Raw genomic sequence first — 13,714 nt, forward strand, 5'->3', positions numbered from 1 at the left:
TAGGCGTTTTGAGAGGTTGACGAAAACGAGGCATATGACCTATTTTCACCTACATTGGCGGCCTGTTAGGCATTAAAAATATGAAATAATAAATAAGTTCTTCAACGTCATTCAGTAATTAGAATAGAAAAAGTGTAATCCTTAATATTAATCATAGGTGAGTTAAATATTATTTTAAATATTTAATTACGTTAAATGAATTTTTCCTTATCTCAAAAGGACGGAAGGCAATCTAGATCTAGATTACATTACTTATTACTACAGTATTTCTAGTGTACCTCTTGTTTCTAATTCCAGGCGAGCAATTGAAAGGGGCCATAATCAGATCTGTGTCTTATTATTGTGTTTTTAAATAAAAATAAAACGAGAAAGAACCCAGACTATACTTCTTGATATAGAATTACAGATCTAAATCAAAGTAAATCTAAATTCTACTTCTAGCTAAGCTAGCTTTATATAGTAATACTAGATCTAAGAGATATTAAGATATCATTAGTAGATATTTTATATTTACATATATTTATATTTGATAATTTAGATACTCCAACTTACTCTAGTCTCCACTCTACTACTGTCTCTACTCTCTAGTCTCTAAGTCTAAGATTATAAAGATAGTTAAGTTACTGATAGTAAGAATACTAGATATATCTAAGATTTAGTTTACTAAGATTTTTTCTAGAATCTAGATCTAGTAACTAGTTATCTTTTAGTTTTAGTTTCTTCTTCTTCTTCATTCTCATTGACTCATTGTTATGTTTCCTTTCTATTGGGGTGATTTGGGGCCAATGTCTTATACGGGCCTCTTGGTATAGAGAGCAGTTTTGGAGAACATGGTCTGCATTCTCTGGTGATACTCCACATGGGCAGATTTCACTGGTTCCAATTTTGAGCTTCCGGTACATGTGTTGTCGCATTCTGTTGTGTCCGGTCCTGAGTCGAAAGATTAGACGTTGGTCTTGTCGGGATAGCTTATAGTAAGCGTCATCTTTCTTGTGATTTGGATGAGAGCTCGTCCATTTCTCATTTATTTTATTTACGATTAATTTCTTCAATTCTTCTGGATAGAGTGCAGAGTTTATTAGTGTGTTAGTTCTCCCACTCTTGGCGAGTGTGTCAGCCTTCTCATTTCCTTCTAGTTCTATATGAGCTTTAGTTTTAGTCATTTTAGTACTATTACTAAGTAGTCTAAGTAGATCTACTCACTCATCTAATGATCTATGATCAAGACTAGTTAAATCTACTTTAGTACACTAGATCTAGTACTTACTCTGAACTTTTATTTACTTAGTTACTAAGTCTAAACTAAGTTAGTATTCTAGATTAAATAGCTTATAATAGATCTATACATTTATAAAATTATTATAGAATATAAATATATTAATATTATTATAGATTTAGTTCTAGACTCTATCTTAATCTAGATCTAGGACTTTTGATTAGACAATTAGAGTCGCAGCCTAGAACAGAATTATATATCTAGGCGTAGGATCTAGTGACTTGACTATCAACATAGACATGAAACCACTATAGGGTTACTACAAAGTCACAAGCACACCCAGAGGAGTACAAAGCTTTACAAAGGAGGACTAAAACAAGACACCTGTTCAAGAAGGATGTTGTAAACAAAATCTTACTGCTATGAGTGAGTTAGTGCAATTAATCTAGAAGATAGGAAGGAATAAAACCAATTGATGCTTAAATATATCCAATTGTTGTGAAAAAGCTGGACTTTCTTACACATTAGCAGACAGAGGACATGATCCCAAAAAGGAGGACATTGACTTCTTTTGAAGGATATCTGGTAACCTTAGATATAGTAACTTAGAGATCTACACTGACTTAAACTAGATCTAGTACCTAGTCCACAGGCACTGTGATTTTCAAACAGTCTCACTTGTCTTTTCAATTTTGATGAGTTGATTGAACTGGACTTCTAGAATAGAATTTAGTGGAGATGGTTCTGACAATGTCGTCAATGTAGTTATTGTTATAACTCTGCCATGTGCACCGCCATCCAGGCTAGTGCTAGAAGGTGCGCACTGTGATAGACTAGACCTAAAAGGATGTCAACATTAGGGAGGAGAACGATTTCTGCCCAAGTTGAAAGCCGAAGTGAAAAGACTGTGCCTAAGAAAGATGATGTTTTATGAACTTGTGATGTCGTGTAAATAAAGATATATTATATGTGCCTCGTTGAGTTGCCTCACTTAAGTTATTACATTATGTAGCAATTAAAAATATTTAAATTAAAATTAATTACATATAGAAAAGTTTTTACACAATACTGTTCAACAACACTGATAAATTGCAAATAGTACCTAATACAGTAATAGTGAATACTAAAAATAATCAGGAATAGTTGACAGTAATCTTAAACACTTTGCACCTTGACTTTTGAGTGTACAGAACAAAACACCAGCCTGGCTTGGTAGAATATTATAGATCTAGATTTTCAGACAGTGCCAGATGACAGGCACATCACTGAAACAACTCCAGTTCATTCCAGCATGGCTTGACATGAGTGGTACCCAATCTAGTGTCTAGAAGTAGTATAATATACAATGGATGAGCATCACTGTATTCAATGCACTTTAAAATTAGTTTCATGGAATAAATACAAATACTCTTGTAGGACCTGTTAGAAACACTCTTGTTAGGAATTTAAGATTTCATATTCCACTCATGGTATCACAATAAAATCTATACAAAGTAGATAGTGATTATACCAAACATCGTCACAGAAGCAGGAATAAAATAACTATAATAACAGTGTACAGGAAGACTTGGTTGTGCAGATGTGAAAAAATTCTACTAACCAGGGATCCCAGGTTCGAATCCAGGTGAAGAATGGGATTTTTAAATTTCGGTATCTTTGGGCATCTCAGAGTCAACCCAGCTCTATTGGGTACCTGACATTAGTTGGGGAAAAGTAAAGGCGGTAGGTCGTTGTGTTTGACCACATGACACCCTTCTTAACTGTGGGCCACAGAAACAAATGACATTTAAATCATCTGCCCTATAGACCACAAGGTCTGAAAGGGGAACTTAGTTACTTGTTTCCAATGCAAAGACAAACTCATAGATAAGAACTCTTACCTTTCATTTTTAGACTACAAGCATGGAATTTTATTTTTTTTTAACGAAAATTGCAGGCTTAGTTGCACTAAGAAAAACTTGCTTAGAAAGAACATTTGTTTTTAATTAACTGAAAGGATAAACATATCTAGCTTTGTTTTTATTTTTAAATGTTACATGACCCTTTTTTAAAAATTAAATTGTCAGTGGAAAAATAATTACTATTCTATAATAAAATCAAGTAGTATTAAAATTGAGTCATGGATTATAAATATAAATTTATTGATAGCTTGATACTATTGATTACAATGACTACTTAACTTTTAGATATATTATAAGATTTTGTACAAAGTTAACAAAGTTAATAATTTGGTAAACGTTTGGGTTATTTTTTTCCTAACTTATAAATAAAAGAATATATACAAAAATGCTTTTTACAATGATAAGAAGACTAATTTATCATTTTTTATTTGTTGAGGGTCAGCATTTTTTTTTTTTTTTGTAACATACAAATGTTAATTGCAACATAGCATTCATATGCCCCTTACATTTACCGATACCACACATATTGAAAAACATGTTTATGAGGGGAAAAGTTTTATCAACATGGGGACATGTTCATGAGTGGCTTTTTTCCTTACGTTATTCTGTATATTATATCGTCAGTTTGCTTAAAGTTACATAATCAATTTTCTACACTTAGATGATAATTTATTTTTTAGGTAGTTTTTGACAGTTGGTAATGAAACCCCTCAACTCAAGAAAACATTTATAAAGAAACTAGAACAGATACTAAATAGAACTGCAAGATTTATAAAAAAAATTAATATTCATATTTAATTAAAGTAACATCATTAGTAAAATCATTAAATTTAGAGACACTCCAGGACAGAAGAACTGAAAGTAAAGTAGCTATAAAACCTAAAAGACTAAATCATAATTTACAAAACCTAATAAAAAGAAAAAGTACATTTCTCATTCCATATGCTAAGACTAATTTGTACAAGTACTCCTTCTTTCCTACTGCCATTAGAGCGTGGAATAAATTGCCTGAATCAGCCAGGAAAACCCCATTCACTTATTAACATGCATGAATGTATTGACACATGAAAAGTGTAAGGCATAATCATCTTCTCTTTTGAAGTTAAGTTTGTAATTTATAAGATTAGGTAAGAATAGATTGGAAAGGTCTTTAATAAATGGCAGACCTGAAATTATTATTCATTTTCAGCTGACCTAGCATTCAGAACAATTTTTGTATGCTTCTGACATTCTTATATAAATAAATATATATTATTATGTGTGTAAATATCAAACACACACTATTTAGTGAGCACATTCACTTTATTCCCTACCTAGCATTCATAAGAAGTAATAGCTTGAGTTAAGAATTAAAAAAAAAATAAATTTCATACTGTTGGTGCATTTGGATGGGAAAGAGAGCAAAGGTTTATAAGTGGTGCTAGAGGTTTGAACAAGAAATATTGCCATCAAAATATCAAGTATATATTGTTGAAGGATAGATTTAAGTAAATGATAGGTTTTTTTTTAATGACACAAAGTTATGTTATGTTTTTTAAAAATACTATCCATAATATTATTGTTAGGAATTTAATATTACTAGTATAAATAGTAATAATATTACTGTTGTTTGGTAAAAAAAAACAAAAAACTACCTAAAATAAAAACTCTAAAAAATAAATAGTATTTTATTTTTTGCTTTAAATATATGTACTTTTGAAAATATTTTAAAATTATTAAATTTATTATATGCGCGTGTGCATGCATGTATGTTTAATCTAATGGTTTTTCTTTTTATTCTAAAAAAAAAATATTTTCTTGTACAGGGGGATGCAAACATGGAAAGTGAAGAAGCTATTATGGAAAATGAAAACAACTCAAATGTTGAATCAGAGTCCATTATAAGAGTTAGAGAAGGGGCTATCAGTAATGATTATCAAAGGGAATCTAATGATGCTGCCTTTGATAGCGTTGATTTATTGGAAAATTCTGAAGACTCTAGAATTCCTGAGAATATTTCATCCAATTCAGATGGCAATATTTGCAACTCTGATCCCTCAGTACTGCCTATAGATGTTAAAGAAGCAACGGAAAAGGAAGATTGTGCTGGTAACATAAGCATTTGTCCTCCAAATCTTTCAAATCTCTTAGACCATAGTAGTGTAGTTTCTGATTTAGAAACACAGCAGTCCATTAAAGAGACATGTGACACTGAACGCAAAGATGTAACAGAAATAGTCCCAGATGATTGTTCCAATAGTGAAAACAATGAGAATGAAGAAGAATCTATGGATGTGGACAACTATAGCCATCCAGGTAGCATCCAACATCAATCAAAGTCCTGTGCGAATAGTGAAGATGGCTTGAGTCACAGAGATGAATCCATTCAAGGCACTCACCAGGAAATTAATGAGTTTTCTACAAACTATGAGCTTAGCAATAATGGGGTATTAGGTACTTTAAACATGGAATCAGTGGGGAATAATAATGAAGATAATTTTCAAGATAGCAATGAAATGGAAAGTGAACTACAAAAGTGTGAAACACCTAAACATGCTCAAGATATATCAACAAAAGAAAAAAATGATAGTGAAAGTTATGAAAAGGCAAATAATCTTGATGCAGAAATGAGCGGGGCCAGTTTTTTTGTTGCCTCAGAATCAAAACCCTCTGATACACAGCCAGCTGAAAGTTTTCCAGTACTTGATACTTCAGATGAAAATTCAGCTGAACTAGTGAATAGAGGGGAAATACCAGATTCAGACATTCCGAAAGAAGCTGCTTCAATACAATCTTCTCCAAATAAGAAAACTGAAGAGGAGCATGGTACTCCCCAAGCACAAGAGATGGCATCTGTTGCAGACAATGAAGATGGTGAGATTAGGATTCTGCAGGTAGAATCTGTTGCAGGTAATGAGAATAATGATACTTCACATTTAGACACCATTGCAGATACTGTGAGTGACAATGATTGTGAATTGCAGCTATCATCTGAGATAAAAGCTGGAGGTAATACCGTTGATGCACCACCTACAATACCTGAGCCAAACACTGGTGCAGATATTAATGCTGATGATGATCGTGCCGTATCGCAGCTATCAAATACTGCAACAGATGGTGGTGACGATTGTGAAATGCCTATGATTTCTGAGCCAATAATTGTTTCAGACAATGAAGGGGATGATTCTGAAATGCCTAATATATCTGAGATAGAATCTGCTCCACTAATGAATGGTGAATCTCAATCAGATTTACCTAAATCATCTGAGACAAATACTGCTCCACTAATGAATGGTGAATCTCAATCAGATTTACCTAAACCACCTAAGACAAATACTGATTTAGCAACTGCTGTAGAGAAACAAGTTGATGGAGATACTGTGGAAGAATGTATTTCTGATGTTGAATATACTAGCAATGCTATACCAAAATTATCAAGAAAAGATTCAATCAAAGATAATCTGCAGCATAGTGATAGTAGTGCCTCTGGAAGCTTTTTAGAATCTTCTAACACTAGTGACACACTTGACAAAAAGGACTGCAGCAATAGTCAAATTGAGATGACAGAAAGGACTGTTCAAGATGAGTCTAGTAGAAAAAGTATAGACTTTGTTGATTGTGATAACATCGATGGCAACAGAGACAAAACTAGTGACACTGCTGCTGCTACAGAAAGTGTTAATGTAGCTTCTGTCAATGAAAGTGATGATGACCTGATTATAGTGCCTGCAGCCAATACGGAATTGGCTAATGAAAGTCTTAAGAGTCAAGATTCAACCTCCAACCTTGATGTCAAAGCAGAGCAGGGCGCAAGTGAGGATGATGTTGTTGTTCTGGATGACGAAGGAGAAGTTTTACCTGTTAAAAAGGAGGGCGATGACAGCAAAAGCATAGACAATGGCCTCGGCATCCAGATTTCTGAAGTTGCAGGCCAGCAGCACCAGCTCCATGCCACAGCGGAAAGTACTGAGGTTAGTTGTACGTAAATATCAACCTTAAACTCATTTCTAATGGTTCCTGAATAGGGAAAAGTCACTATTTAGTTTTTTCTGGCCTGTCTGTCTGTCCGTCCGTCCTTTTGTCACATTTAGTTCTCAAAATTAGAATATTTTGTAGCTTGCAAAGTTTAGGTGCAATAGCTAATTTTATCTTCCTAAAAGTACATTTGCATCTTGGGGTTCTGATTTTAAAAAAAAAAGTAAAGTGATAGCCAGAATTTTTATGTTCATGAATCTAGATCTAGTTTTTGGTCTAGATGTGGAATCAATAGAAACAAGACATTTGCAGGAATATTCTATATATTAATTTGTATGTGTATTCTGGACTAGATCTATAGTTAAGAGCAAAATGTTTTCACTTGTTTTGTTTTACATGTTTCGTATGTTCCATCAGAATTGAAGATAATTACATCCTAGCTTGCAGAATGGAAGAGGGATGGTGGTCAGCAGGGTTTGAACCCTAGCCAGGCAGCCAGCCAATACTTAAATTTTATTTTTAAGAATTTAGAGCTTGATTTAATATGTTTAAAGTCTGAGAAAAAATGATTTATTATAATAAATAAGTGCATGACAGCACCTCAGCAAAACATTGACATTATTGATAGGCTAGGATTGGAACCTTTCTAAAGGGGTAAGATTGCTCTGTATGGGGGCACAAAACATGCTATCATAATATCCTTAATTAGAGGAGCTGACGATTCGATTCCATTCTCATGGAGTGCTTGATTAAAAACTAATCTCTTAATTGGTAAATAGATCTTAAAATTCTCCTTGACAATACATGCTGTCTAATCCACAAAGTCTAATATAAGGCTATTCCTTGTTCTTGTATTTGGAAAAAAAAATGTTTATTTTATATATGGCTCCTTCTGTCTCTGAAGACAATGGATGCTCCCAGATGAGTCGCTGGCTTTGGATCATGTTGGAAAAAATGTTTACATGATATATTATAATTATATATGATATAAATAACTGATATATTATAATTATATATGATATAAATGATATATTATAACTAGAAATAGACATTAGCCTTAGAATATTTATTTATTTATTTTTGTTTTTGTCCATTCATTGCAGGCTATTTCCTTAAGCACATGTAAGTAAAAACCATTGCAATATGTTTTTTTTTATTTATTTTAGCAATCTAGAGACACAGTAAAACTCCAATTGACTGAACCCTGTTTTGTAGGTCAAAGTCACATTATAATGATTCATGACATTATTTATTTTATAATTTTTAAACTCATTTCAATCTGTGTTGCATTCTTTTTTAAAAATAAAAATAATTTCTCAATCATATTAAAATCATAATATTAAATATTTTAATTATTAATTCATAATTGGGAAGCGTGGTCGAGAGGCTAAGTATGCTTGAACTTGGCTTGGCTACATATGAAGGGGGCTCGAGGTTCGACACCCAACTCGGGCAGAGTTGTGTTTACTGAGCGCCTAAAGGCAGCACGGAAAACTACTCCTAGATAACCCCCCCCCAACCCCACAGGTTCACAAATGAGATAGGACCATGGCGCTCTGAGCATGCTATAAGCATGAAAGTAGTGCAATATAAAGGCTATAATATATAATATGTTGTCATTTTTTAAAACATCTATGAAAACAAACCAGACCTAAATAAGAACAGTTTTGCCATGTGCATCATTGATTATTCTCTCTTTATGAGTGATATAAAGAGGAAATAAGTGTTTACATTTTAGTTACAGAGAATAAGTTTCCATTAGTAAAGTACTTAAGTTCTTGTAAACTGTTTTCCATTGCTACTTTCTCTGTAGGTTGTTGGTATACACTGTGAATGTTATTTTTATTTTAATGAACTCAGCTAACATAATTTAATATGTAATAACATAATGTTATGCTCTGACTTTGTTACTCTGACTCCATACTTATTTCCCCTTTTGAGAATAGAAAATAGTTTAAAAGCAAATGTGTGTATGGGATTTGTATTACAATTGTTTTTGTGTCATATTGTTTTATATGAATGATCATTAATTTAAATAATTTGAAACTATTTACTTTGTTTTTCAAGCTCAATCTAAACAGTCTTCAAAGCCTAGGAGTAAGTCCAAGATGCAAATCTGCATTGTTTGTTCAAAGGTAATTTTCTTCACTTGATAAAACAAAATGTTTGCAAATAGTGCAATGTGTGTAAAGTGACTAGACCATAATAGTTTGATGAAGAACAAATTACAAACTATTCAAATAATTTTTAATCTTTAAAAAATTTTAAAGAACATGTATTTTTTAATTTTATATCTTTAAAAAAAAATCTATGATTGAAATTAAGTACTGTATTGTTGGAAACTTAAACTGACAAATATAATTGATGATATAAAATAAACCTAGTAACCTTTGTATTTAATAATTTATGGTTCATTTAATATTTATATTGCTGGGAAAATATGCAGGTCACAACTGGATTAGCGTAGTCTTTTGAAACACTGCACTCATCCTTAATCTTAGGAATCGAAGACATTGCCTTTATTATAATATATATTATATATGTGTGTGTGTGTATATATTTAACTTTTTTTTTTTTTCCAGGTGGCTCGATGCAAGTATAACATTGTCAGAAATGGTGATGTCAAGCATTTATGTGATGATATTTGTTTCATGCAGTTTAGAAAGAGCCCCAGCTCTTTTCTAAAGAATAAAGAAGGAAAGGGATCCTCAAAAGATGCAAAGGTTTCCAAGAGTTCTTTGAAACCAACTTATGAATATCCACCACAGACTCCAGCATATAAGACCTGTGCCGTTTGTCAGTTAATGGATTTGAATGTACAGCCCTCTTTCTGTAATTGGAAAGGTTTAGACTTTTGTGGAGAATCTTGTCTTGGTAAATTTCAGGCTACCTTGAACACCTCCTGCTCCTTCTGTCATGCTTATATCCCTATGGACATGAGAGCCCTGTACTGCTTTAAGATTGGCAATGACATGCGGCCATTTTGCAAAACCAAATGTGTCACAGAGTTTAAAAAGAAACTGAAACTTTGTGCCTTCTGCCAGAGGGACATTGCAGCACTGCCTGGTGCCACTTCAGCTGTCGTAGGAGCTGGGGTGAGGAGGGAGTTCTGTTCCCAGGCTTGCGTGAGCAAGATGGAGGAGCAGCTGAGCGCGGTGGAGTTCATGAGTGTCAGCAGCCAGAAACAAGAGGGATCCTGCACTGTATGTGACAAGCAAGGGATGCCAAAACACATGGTCAAGTTCAAGGGCAAGATCCACAAGCTCTGCAGCGAGCTGTGCCTGTCAGCGTTCCAGTACACCAACAAACTAAACATCACCAGATGTGACAGCTGTTTTTCAATAAGCAGGCTGGAGGAGACTCAGGCCCACTTCATCCAGTTTGAAGGGCATATGAAGAGGTTCTGCAGTGACCACTGCGTGAATAATTTTAGGCGTCAGAACACCAAGGTAGTGAGCTGTGACTGGTGTAGCACCAAAAAGCTGAATTTTGATATGATAGAGAGGCTGGACACAGAGAACAAATATCAAATGTTCTGTTCACTGACTTGCCTGTCGCTCTATCGTGTCAATCATCAGGCCAAGTCTAATCAAGCAATTTCTTGTGATCAATGCAGAAAGGTATGGAAATATATTTTTTTTATAATTTTGATATACTTAAAATTCTATTGCACAGAAGTTTTTTTTTCAACCCTTTTGTTGATTATAGGTATTCTGTATAACCCTATTAATGGAGTTTAAAATGTTAGAATTTGTAATATAAGCTACTTTTTGGGCAGTTGTTTGAGACAAACATCTATAAAAAAGCTAACAAGATCCTCGAAATAAAGAATCACCCTTTGTGTCAGGATTTTGTGATTTTACCATCACAAAAGAGATACAAGACACCGATAGCAAAGACAAACAGACACAAACACTCTTTTGTTCCCCTGGCAATCAAATCATTAAATAAGAATAATCTGGTATAAACTTTGTCACATGTAAATTATGAGTGAGTCTGGTGTGAATGTACACTTTGGTTTCTTATAGTTATAATGTTTTTTTGTTTGGTGTAATGCACAAATTGTAAGACAAATTTCCTTACGGATAATAAAGATTATTATTATTATTAATTACCTCTAATGGTTTAATAAATGCTTCAACCGTATAAAAAAACTTTAAAAAAAAAACTGGATTAGATTAGACAAACTTCCAAGATTATTGTTTTGAAGAAAGTTATTTTTTCAGCATCACTTAACAGTTTCTGTTTAGATGATGTAAAGATTAGCGGATATTGTCATATCATTTTGTCATCTTGAAACCGGAAATTAGATTGTTTATTACACTGATTAGTTTAGAGTAGTGTATTAACACTTCATAGTTTATTTGAATAGATGGTAACACAGGTTCTGGGAGGCGCAGTGGCTGAGTGGTAAAGCGCTTGGGCTCTGTACTGGGTGTCCCTGGTTCAAATCCTGGTGAAGACTGGGTCCACCTAGCACTAATGGGTACCTGACATTAGTTGGGGAAAAGTAAAGGCAAGTGGTCTTTGTGCTGGCCACATGATATCCTCATTAACTGTGGGCCATAGTAACAGTTAACCTTTACATCATCTGTTTTATCTCACTTGTCAATAGTTATTATTTGTTAAACTGATTTGTATAAAAAAGTATATCATATTTTTAAATCAAATAACTAACAGATGCATGTTATCTCAATAACATATTTTTTCTTGATGCTTATCAGTTAGGTCTCTAGATCATTTTATTTCATCTGTTTTTAGCATTTCATCAATGATAACAGCCTTCTTTTAGATAGCAGTGAAATTAGTTTTGGAAAGACAGTCATGCAAATTAAATTGCAATTGGATAATGGGCTATTTAGACTAAAATAATATCTAGTGTTCTTTTGTCCAACAGGCAGGAAGGACCAGATGAAAATTAAACAATGTCTTAAGCTTCTGTAATTGAATTTTCTTTCTTTCCCCTCTGTGCTTATTATATTTTAAAACTCTGTTTTTATATTTCAGGTTGTTCCAGCTCAGTATCACCTCACTATGAGTGATGCCTCAGTTCGTAACTTTTGTTCCTATGTGTGTGTCATGGCATTTCAATCTCAGTTTACAGCTAAGCACAGTGTACAGGGTTTGAGCCCACAGCTACAAATACCTGCTGTACCTCCCCAGCAGTCTATGCTTCAAGCTAAAGCACCTAATGCCACCAGGCCAGGGCGACCTAAAATTCGACAAGGTAAATATAAACTATTTAGTTATCTCTTGTTAGTAGTGATGGGAACTAAACTAACTTTAAAAAGTTAAACTAAAACTAGTTGTCGATTTCGATTTAGATCTCAATAATGTCTTAAGATTATAAAAAGGGTTTTTCTTGATGTGCCTGCAGTTAAAAAATTATTGTTTGCCACAAATGAATTGATTAAAACCACTAAATATTGACCTAACTCACTAATCAGATTCACACTAGAAACAAATTAAACACCTCCATGTGGCTCACAAAAATAATTCGGAACAACCTCATTCATAATATTGCATAGAAGCTTTTGGCAAAAAATGTTTAACATTTTATGATACTGCTACTTTCAATTGCAAATATTTATTCCCATAACTTCTACCAGTATCTTACCTCTTCAAATGCAGACTGACTAAATAGTTGTAGACTGCATCATTTTTTTTGATAATCAAAGTTATTGATATCACATGACCAGAAAACAGATATGTGTGTTTCAACCCTGACCACATGTTGAAAAGTTGTACAAATTTTAATTAAACTATCTAGTTAGTAACTTAAAAAAATTAATTAAACTACGATTTTAACTTAACTTTTTTTTTTCTAGTTAAACAATGGGCTTAATTTTTATTTTTTTGTTAAACTAAAAGTTTCTAACTTTTTAGTTAACTTTTGCCCATCACTACTTGTTAGTACATAATATGTATCTTTCTACAAATCTTTTTTTGCATGCTTAATTGGTTTATTCAATTCTATTTAATTAAGTGTTTATTTTTTGAAATTTAAATTGTAGGTTCATCACAGAAAGACTCGTTTCCTGTAATCTCTAATGTTATATCTTTAGCTCCACCAAATACTAGTGAGTATAGACTTAAATATTTACCACTTTCAAACATCAAATTATTGTATTATTTATAAGTTAGTTGATGTCAGTATTTTTTAGAATCACTTTTGAATTAAAAAAAAAAGATCTTTGATATAAAAAAAAAGTGAAGTGCCCATTTTCAGACCTTGTCATCTATGGGTCAAATGATGTAAATGCCATCTGTCTCTGTGGCCAGCGGCTAATGAGTGAGGGTGTCATGTAACCAGTACAATGACCAAATGCCTTAGCTTTTCCCAACATTATGTCAGGCACCCATTAGAGTTGGGTGTACTCAGGGCAACCTAAAAATCCTGTCCTGAAATTTAAAAATTCCAGTCTTCACACAAATTCTAACCCTGAGACCCCTCATTTCGGAAACCAAGAGGTTTACCACTCAACCACAAGGCCCTCACATTTGATTGTAGTACTTACTAATTACAACCATTTTAGAATCCATTCTTTGTCAAAATAAAAGAGAGAAAAATAAATCTCAATATTCTTAAGTTTTAACCGTAGCATAATATCATCTTAGATTAATAGAGCACTCTCAACTTTCT

General features: G+C 33.1%; 1 protein-coding gene across 2 annotated transcripts in view; it reads left to right on the forward strand.

Moving 5' to 3' along the window:
* LOC106078334 (zinc finger MYM-type protein 4) overlaps positions 1-13,714 on the forward strand; it is a 23,467-nt gene continuing 9,753 nt past the window's right edge. The window contains exons 1-7 of one of the 2 annotated variants that reach the window (XM_013239190.2): positions 1-157; positions 4,923-7,067; positions 8,175-8,193; positions 9,139-9,206; positions 9,654-10,691; positions 12,079-12,298; positions 13,086-13,151. In XM_013239190.2, coding sequence (XP_013094644.2) covers positions 4,935-7,067; positions 8,175-8,193; positions 9,139-9,206; positions 9,654-10,691; positions 12,079-12,298; positions 13,086-13,151 — 3,544 coding nt within the window. In that variant the 5' untranslated portion in view covers positions 1-157; positions 4,923-4,934. Of the gene's footprint in view, positions 158-281; positions 419-4,922; positions 7,068-8,174; positions 8,194-9,138; positions 9,207-9,653; positions 10,692-12,078; positions 12,299-13,085; positions 13,152-13,714 lie in introns of those variants that run through there. The other variant, XM_013239197.2, reaches the window with a different exon arrangement.

Source organism: Biomphalaria glabrata, chromosome 6 (genome assembly GCF_947242115.1).
Source record: "Biomphalaria glabrata chromosome 6, xgBioGlab47.1, whole genome shotgun sequence".
In the NCBI taxonomy this organism is placed as follows: domain Eukaryota; kingdom Metazoa; phylum Mollusca; class Gastropoda; family Planorbidae; genus Biomphalaria; species Biomphalaria glabrata.